This window comes from Mytilus galloprovincialis, chromosome 12 (assembly GCF_965363235.1).
Source record: "Mytilus galloprovincialis chromosome 12, xbMytGall1.hap1.1, whole genome shotgun sequence".
Taxonomy (NCBI): domain Eukaryota; kingdom Metazoa; phylum Mollusca; class Bivalvia; order Mytilida; family Mytilidae; genus Mytilus; species Mytilus galloprovincialis.
In genome coordinates, this window is record NC_134849.1 from 71,483,913 (window position 1) to 71,493,446 (window position 9,534).

Here is a 9,534-nt window from a genome sequence, read left to right on the forward strand (position 1 = left end):
TATGTGTAGCCTTTGGAACATCCCTGATAAGGCCCCAGAAGCAATGGTTGTTGAGGAGGTCACTACAAAAGAATCTCCACTTCTGCTCGCTATGAGAAAAATGGTGTTTACTTCAGACAATAGTGAGTGTTATAAATAACAACAATATCAAGTCATAAAAATCATAAGGTAATTTTTTGGTCAATGGATTATCCCTCTTTGATCATAAAAAATTAAGGTGTTATTATGCTACAAATTTTTAAAACATGAATTAAATATGAAAAAAAACAAGAACAGAAAATATACTGTTTTATGCTGTACTTTCTATCAATGAAACTAACGTTAATTCATTTGTGTAAACAAAAGAAATTGACTGATGCATAAACTATGTACATGCGTTATTATTCTCTTATTCACTATTGCTTAATAGTTTGTATAAATGAGCATTCAAGTTAAACATTCATACACTATCTTTTTTACATTTGTAAATGAATCAATGAAGGAAATAATTTACTGTAATTCATAGTTAACTGTATGTATTTACACTCAACATGAGTTGACAAACATCACATACGTAAGTCATTTCAGGCTAAATACATGTACGTGTATTAGGTTTTTTTTTTCATTTAATGAATCAAAGATTCTTTAAGGTCAATTAATTAACCCAGTATGACCGGACTAAACTGTACCTAATGAAATACAATGTAAGTTACAATTTTGTTTGTGGTTGGTTGATCTAGCTAAATATATTTGTAAAACTGATAATTTCTATTAAAAAAAATCATTACCTTAGTATGATTCTGCTGTAGGTAACATTAAATAGCCAAAATTTAACTCTTCCTTATTTATACATGTATCTTATTCCTAAAGGGTATCCTCAATTACCAAAGGCCATGCAGTGGGGTGTCGACATGGAGGACCGGGCAAGGCAGGAATATGTAACTTTCCAGAGAGCCTTAAAGGGAGATATAACAGTGTTACACACAGGGCTCACGCTTTACCCACATATGTCTTTCCTTGGTGCATCTGGTGAAAGGAAGGTTTTAGACGGTACAGAAACTGGGGTACTAGAAATAAAATGTCCCTTTTCATGTGGTGGAGTTCCCGTCAATACTATGGAGATAGAGGACATTTTAAACCTAAATTCGGCTAATTTCTGTTTAGAATGGGGACGAACAGGACCACAATTGAAGAGAAATCAGTAGTACTATGCTCAAGTGCAAGGAGAGATGGCAATTATGGGTCTACCATGGTGTGATTTTGTTGTATGGACAAATGCTAGAAAAAATAACATTTTTATCGAGAGAATTTGTTTTGATGAAGTTTTTTGTAATAGAATGTTGCCAAAACTACTTGATTTTTATATGACATGTATTTATTCAAAAATTTGTGAATGAGCTGAAATGTGATGTTTAAACTCTCATTAACTACTTTTTATTAACTTTTTTAACATCAACAGCAAGTACAAGGTAAAGTGTCAAAAGGCCACTCAAAATTATTTAATGGTTCTTCTAACCTTTCAGCATTTTAAAATTTACTTCGAAATTTTATCATTTAAAAATTTAATTAGATATGAAGTAAGATACTTTTTAATATTTTATTTCTTGCAATTCATCACAGACATATTTTAAAGATTTTCAATACACAATGCTCAGGTTCAAAATAATACCTACATGTCCAATTTCAGTTAAATATATGTAAGTCATATTGATCTAAATCAGAAAAATAAATAATAATAATAATGAAATAATTGTACTATTTTGTTTTAAAGATTTTGCAGTATAATGGAATGAATTTCACTTGGCCAGATTTTATAAATAAATAAACAGGGTAAAAAAACTTGAATTTATATAGCAGATTTGAATTACAGATCATTTATATCATCCTGAACTAATGGAACATTTAGATTTGTCAACCAACAACATCTTTGAAATATTTTAGTACTAAGTGGAGCAATTGACAATGGTAGTACCCCTTCTAAAATATGGAAGTTTTTAACTCGTCCAATACTTCTCTCCACATGAATACGAAGTTGTGCAATTTCTTGTGTCTGGAATACTTCATCTGTCGTAAATTGGTCCTTAATACCTCTGAATGGTGGAATATTTAAAGCACACTGACGTTTTACATGTAAATCATTTATGGTAAATCCTTTGTCAGCCATAACGCTATCACCAGGCTCTAGTAAATCAAGTACAACACATTCAATTGTTATTTCACGGTCTGATACTCTTCCACCCCAACCTTCAGATAGAAATGAAATAACGCCTGATGGTGTGATACCAACTAGAAATTTAAGAGTATTATGGTGTTTGTAGCTTGAAAATGTCAAACTCTGATTTAAAAGACTAGAAACTTTCTGAATAAAAATTTCAGTACAATCAACAATCACTCTGATAGATGGGTATCGATCTTTAAAAGAATTTGGTATTGTTCTGGTAATGATGTCTCTAGGTGGAAAAACGTTAATAACTTCAAGTTCAGCATGCATAAGGTTGAGCCAGGTTGTAAAATAACTAGAATAAGAAGAAACAGAAATTGAAAATCTATTAGCTACATCCCTTACATACAATCCAAGACGAAGTCGCATCATCACAGCTAAGAACTGTTCAATAAGCTGAAGTCTTGAAGTAGACACTCTAACCCTATCCTTACTGGGTGTATTTCCATCTCCCTTCCAGTACTGCATTCTGGAACTCTTTGTACATAGGTAACTGAAACAGAAACAAACAATTCTAAATGACTGTCTTGAAGAAGTTTAATGAATAATTCTGGCCTTTTCATATGTGTTACATATAAATACCACAAAATTTTTGAAACAAGGCATACAAACGAGGTTTAACGATTGTCACCTGTTTGTCGACATCATCAAAAAGCATGGATATTGAGCACGAGTTTAACATGTACAATCAGATAATAGTTTTAAAGGACATCCATTCCGCATTATGCGATCACTGGATTTTTATGAGATAGGTCACTTTGTATGCGAAAAATATGTCAGGGGAAGGAAACAAATTAAGATAAAGTAAACTTCTTCTAAATAGGAACAAATTAAAGAATTTTCTTTATAATTTTTAATGAAAACTGTCCATTGAGTTACAAAAAAACATATGCATTATTTTTTTTAATTTGAGGTGCCTTATGACTATAAGAACAATTTTCTGAAAGAAGGGAGATAACTCAAATAAGAAACCTGATACAGCTCTGAATGTGGATTGTATTTTAATTTTTGACACAGCATAGGTATGTGACATGGAATGAAAGACTTCAAAATGTACGTAATAGCGAACAATAACCAAAATCTAGATTCAACATAATTTATATTAAAGAACACCCAAAGATTAATTGTTTTTATGAAATTAAAGAACACCAAAAGATTAGTTGTTTTAAATGTTATGAAATCTAATGAAGTTTAATATTTGATTATAGTGCGGTGACAGAAGTGTAAAAAGTCGTCTAGATCGCGAGTTTAATATCCCCAAATAACACACGGCTACAAATGGTCTTAACTTAAATACAAACATGTCTTCTTTAGTTTCTGCCCTGTCGTCAGAATTTCGTACGGTCACATTTTTCTAAAAAGTCGTTTTAATGACTAGTAGTATATTGGAGAGTTTCAACCCCCCTTTTTCAAAATGAAAAATTGTGTATGTTTGCTTACATTTAACTGAAATAGTTTTTCCTGAAGCTATGTTTATATGTCAAAATATTCTATTCAGTATTTCATTTTCTTATAATGTGTAAAATTTGCGAAGTTTAGACTGTTTAAAATTGAGGTAATTTTAATTGCAAATTCAGACACAAACTTCAGTTTTTTCTTCATAGTAGTAACAAAAATTATCTCATAATATCTTAAGCATATAGTATTTCATGAAATTAATCAGTGGTAAAAATTTTGGAACCAAAATATGATAAAAAATTAAGAAACCAATGGAAAAAGAATGGAATACTAAACTTCAATTTCAACACGGAACTTAATCACTTGCCTTCCGTCACATTTTGTGTATTAGTCAATAGTTTGCTCTCAACTGATATATGATATTACTACCTTTTCGCTATTTTATACACATATTTTCAATTAAAGTGCACTGATATATGATACATACTTTATTCGTATGTGTTTATATCCTATGTTTTTTGTTATAAAACATCAAATATACTTTGTCAGAAAAACCAAAATAATTGACTGATAGTTTCAGTTAATATTCCGTGATATGTCAAGTCCGTTGCAACTGGCTACATTAAGTCCAAAGAAAAGACAAAAGTTGTTTAATTTTATTTAGTGCTTAATATGCCAAGAAAAGAAAAAAAACTCGAATTTTGAGTTAATTTACCAGTATAGGGTAGTCGATTTTTGTATCTGCATTGAATAAAAGATTAGATGAGGTGAACATTAAGATGTTTCATGCGATAGCTGTTAATTTGCAGAAGTCCGTGCAGGCGGTTTATCATCTTTCGTGCTACAAAAGTTATACAAGTAAACATATTTGTTCCCCCTTTTAGAACGAGGAAGCTTCCAATTTGATATTTAATGACGACATACAATTATCGGACTGTTGTCCCTCAGTTTCGGGTATACATTTGTACGCGTTCTAGAATGCAGTCGTTCAACTGGAGCGCTTGTATATTTTGTTGCAACACAACATTTTAGAAAGATCAAAAACTACTCAAGTTTGAATCAGATGAGCGTATTAAGAATGTTTTAACCGTGTCAGATAAAGTTAAAGTTGAAATAGTTTCCTGTTCATCTTTTAAACTTCAAGCACTCTGTCATTTTGTTTGCGATACAAATTATTTGCCAAAAACGAAAAAAAAATCCAAACCCGTGGAAGCAGATATCTTAGATCACGATACTGCTTTTACTAATTTTATTTTGGCTATTGACAACGATTTAATGTTTATTCCTCGTGACACCGTTACTAGATAAATATAGATCTTTTCTTCCAGCTGATTCTTATTTAAAATATTATACTTGTAAAATGCAGTATATTTCATTGATTTCTATAGAAATTAAGTTGTCAAACAACTTCAACAAGTTCAAGGCAAATATAATAATATTTTGTAGCAAAATAACTTTTTGAGATGCCATTTCAGCTGCTAGTCAATAGAAAACTGGCCTCAAAATCTTAATGTTAAATGTTATAGGCACAAATAACGGACAGATATTTCTTTCCGCTGCAAGTATACAATAGAAAAGACTTCTCTACAAACTCAACAGAAGTATACCTAACTTCAGAAGAGTTGTCTTTTCCTTCTCTGTAATTCATTTTATGGTAACTCGATGAAACTGCATACAGCCAAGACTATTCTCAGAAAATGGCACCAGAGAAATTGCGTGAATTCTAAGCAATTGTTGAGTCAACCGTTTGTGTGGCCATTTTTTTTTTTACTCCTTTTCATTAAGAATTGGCTTTACAAATGTACCATGAGTTTGGTTCGAAACACCTTGTTCAACCATTAAATGCCAATGAATTTTATGCTTCTTAAATTAAGTGCGACGCTATCTAATGTGGTGCTAACCATGAAATTGAGCAAATTCAAGATAGTGCGTACGTCTCATGCATAATGTTTCCCCATCATCTTTGCAGACAAGCATATGGATGTCATCTTAACCCCATTTTAGATCTATATTAAATCTTGGATGAATTGAAAGGGATGGTTTGAAGCTGGTATTTTTTTAGGAACAAATGTCTTCGGACTTCCTACAATACCTTGTCTGTACTTGAAAAGAAAAACTCAAAATAACGTGTTTGATTTGAGCAGAACCTGTCATGTGCAGACCTGTGGACATGAGTGAAATGTGTAGAAATATTAAAACATGTCTTGTGACGGTTGATGAAAATGAAGATGATGGAGATAACGGTTGATTAGGTATAAAGCTTGTTGCACTGATACACACGGTCCCAGTCCCCGGGTAAGGGGAGTGTTGGCGAGCCCTTAAAAAAGTTAAACTCCGCCACATTCTGTTTGTGTCTGTTTCAAGTCACGAGACGGTAATGCAGTGTTTGTCGTTTGTTTCTTTATTCTATATTTGTTTATTTCTTATTTATTTTGTACCTCAATCAGGTTGATAGTTTTTTTGTTTATTTTACATTATTCATTTCGGAAATTGAAGACTATGCAGTATAAATTTAACTCATTGTTGAAGCCCGTACGGGACGTATTGGTAATTTATGCATCATTTACAATCATATCACATCTTCTTTTTTATATGGAATACTTTTGAAGTTTGTGGTGTGTTGCAAGAAAAAAAGGGGGATATAGGTACAAAACTTATAATGTAATAGATATTAACCAGAGTAAAATACACAACAACAGATAATACTATATGGAAGCAGTAATAATTGTGGAAAAAAACAAAAGCAACGAGTAGTCTATAATAAAACCTGAAGTATCCACAATTCAATTTGAGGTCATATTTGACTGTAGTGTTCTATTGCTTTGATTTGATACCTCACCCAATATGATAGTTTAGAAAATAATTTTAAAGTATTGTCTTGCATGACACTCGAGTTATACCTGAAATTGTAATTTTTCATAAGGTTAAGGTGCTCTAAACATTTTATAGGTCGAAAACTTAATTTTTGAAGTTTTGTTTATAAAACGTCGTTTTAAGATTTTTTTATAAAATAAATCTTAATGATTAAGGTTTATGTATAATAACAAACATTAATAAAGCCAAAACAGTATAATTTGTATTTATGTAGAGTTTAGAAATAGAAAAAAAATGTCAAAATTAAAACCCTCCCAAATTTTTACAGATTTTTACATATGACCTTTGACCTCAATTTAAAAAAACATTTGACCATATTAAGTCTTGACGACAGACATATTATTATAGTACACGATTTCCTCTTTCCAATGATATATTATATAGTTGTGTGTTCAGTGGGAAGACTAAATTAGAAAAAAATATACCTTCAGTCACCGCACTAATATACAATCAAAATCTTCTTACAAAAGAGAAAAACTACATTTAGCTCAATATCTTTAATTTTTTTCACATAGGCGGTAATGGTAAGGTTTTTTCCTGTAGCTCAGTCCGTATCGTAAACTTGGATATGTATGATAGCTCGTTTCGAAGCTGTGACATTTTCACATATGTGGTTAAATTTTCGGGGTACGAAGTGGGATTACTTTTTCCGTAAATTAGCAAACCCCGAACATCCTTTTGTGATGCGGCTCCTTGTGGTAAAATATCCCCTTTTTAACACAATAAGTTTCTTTGAAAATTTAATACTTTGAACACATTCAATAGCTCCATAGTTTTTACACATTTATTTTATGTTCCTCTACTGTCCTAATCACCACAAATAATTAAGTTCAGTCATTTGTTAAAAATAGAAACATGTCCAATATCACTACACAGAGATTTTTTCTTTACACGTGACTTTTGAGTTCCTCATTTCGAGGTGCATTAGGGATGTTGTCCCATTTAGATAAAATTGAATATATATTTGTATAACTACATTCATAATGATTAATCAAGACAGATTCGGGCTTTCCATTTTGAACTTTTCCTCGGATTCCAGTATTTTTGTGATTTTACCATCTACTACATCACTATTAGGTGAAACCTTGACAATTTGATTTGGCCTTGTCATCTGCATACGACTTGGTCAGTTGATATACTTTGTTATTACACAACAGCCTTCTTATATACTCTTTCATGATGTTAGAATTAATGTAATATTAAAAAACAAAAAATTAATTCAGCAGACTTACAAAAAGTAATTTTTCATACCCCAATTAAAAATGTTCTGCCTTGTTTTAAATTCTAAAACAATCATATACATTGGGTTCCAAAGCGAACCTTTTGTCCAAAAATTGAAGTCTCAAATGATTAGCCTTACATTCTATCAAATATTTTATCTCTCTACAGACAATGGAAGTTGTTGGAACAACAGTGATATTGAAAAGTCAAAAAGATTGTTTCATCCTTATTTTATTCTAACTATGTTCTACTGAAAAAAACAATATTTTATTTTATTCCAACACAACTTTGGCTAAAATTAATTTTGCACGTTAAGTTCTTAAAATATCGCCGATTTGGAAGTTGTTTCGCGAATTATTTGATAAGCTCAATACAACGATATACAAATCTAAAGCTTTGAAAACAGATCAAAAAACAAAGATATATGTGCAAATCAAAGACTTGGGTAAATATATAACAAAACAAAGGTTGATAATCAAATTCATAGCTTTATGCAGATATGATTAATCAAACCATTTCCACATTATTTTAAATATTTGTTGTTTAGCTGTAACGTTCCTTATTGACATAGATTATGTGTGGATTGAACACTTACACACATTTGTTACCTTGTCACATTCTAAATGTGTCTGTTTAAAGTCACCAGCCTGTATTTCAAAGGTTGTCTGTTAATGCTGTGTGTTATATCTGATTTAAGGATGTTTGTCATGACTCAGATGAGTTCGATTTTTGTTTGAATTCTTACACAATTTTTCATTGTCTTTTACATCTGACTTTACCGTCTTAAATCTTGCATTAACTTACATTTGCGTTGATACTCATAATTAAGACTCTGTCGGATAATTTAAATGTTTGTTATCATACCGCTTTTAATTATTCTATATTTTACCTTTCTTAATAAAAAAAAATGCATATGTAGGCATTATATATCAGGTCAAACAGCTATTACGGATGATATTTTCAGTTGGTAGTTAAAAGTACAATTCTAGAGATTTGAAAATATATCATAAATCAAAGATAGTCGTACAAATGTAAGATTTTGAATTAGATCACAAATCAAAGATTACATCCAAATCTAAAACTTATGCAATAAAGCAAACAAAAGAGGAACCAAAGGGACATTTAAAATCATAAGTCGAAAATAAGGAATTTAGCTACAAAAAATTAACCGACCCTCAATGTCAATGTTTAAATGTTAGTCAATATATTAGGTAGACTTAACTATAGACGATAGGTGAGTAGCTGTTATATCTATTATCTCAAGTTCGAAGGGATAGATGCGTTCAACATAGTCATCAAATTAACAATTACTTTGCGTAAGATTGTAAGTTTGTTCCCATGGAAATGCCAATCACTCACTGAAAACACGTCCTTCAAACGTAACTAATGTTTTGTCAATTAAAAAATCAAGTATCTTGATCAGTTTGAGAGAATACTTTGTTTAAATCAGAGTGATGTGATTTTTATTTTTAAAAATTAGTTCTTATCCTTCTCTATGATAAGAAACATGTATCTACTTTGGCCTATTTGTTCGAAACAGCAGGACAAACAAATGTTTTTGAAATTTAATTCTTTTTTATAGTTGTAGTTTTGTAGTTTAGTATGACGTCTATTTTCAATGAGCAAGCACACATCTTTATTTGTCTTTAATTTTGGAACGAGGAATGCTTGTGTAAAGTGTAGAAAAACTAAAATGTTTAAATATTATTGCAAAAAAAAAAGATGAATGTGTCTTTTAAAGTTGTATATAATAAAGAAAGTAGTACATTTATGTTGTCTTAGTGGCTCAACACAAAACTAAAAAGTGTGTACAAAATTATACTTGGGTAATACATCATAGT

The 9,534-nt window shown here is 30.8% G+C and overlaps 1 protein-coding gene across 1 annotated transcript; it reads right to left on the reverse strand.

The window, feature by feature from the left end:
- Positions 1-1,788: 1,788 nt before the first annotated feature.
- LOC143053756 (uncharacterized) lies at positions 1,789-5,246 on the reverse strand. Its single transcript, XM_076226533.1, has 2 exons — positions 5,206-5,246; positions 1,789-2,693 (listed from the first exon to the last, which is right to left on the reverse strand). Exons 1-2 carry the CDS (start codon positions 5,244-5,246, stop codon positions 1,844-1,846), a joined length of 891 nt encoding a protein of 296 aa, XP_076082648.1. The 3' UTR covers positions 1,789-1,843.
- Between the last annotated feature and the right edge of the window lie 4,288 nt (positions 5,247-9,534).

Coding starts and splice junctions, on each gene's coding strand:
- LOC143053756 (XM_076226533.1), bottom strand. CDS start 5,246: ATGAATTACAGAGAAGGAAAAGACAACTCTTCTGAAGTTAG. Junction 2,694..5,205: donor GACAACTCTTCTGAAGTTAG/GTATACTTCTGT, acceptor TTTCTGTTTCAG/TTACCTATGTACAAAGAGTT.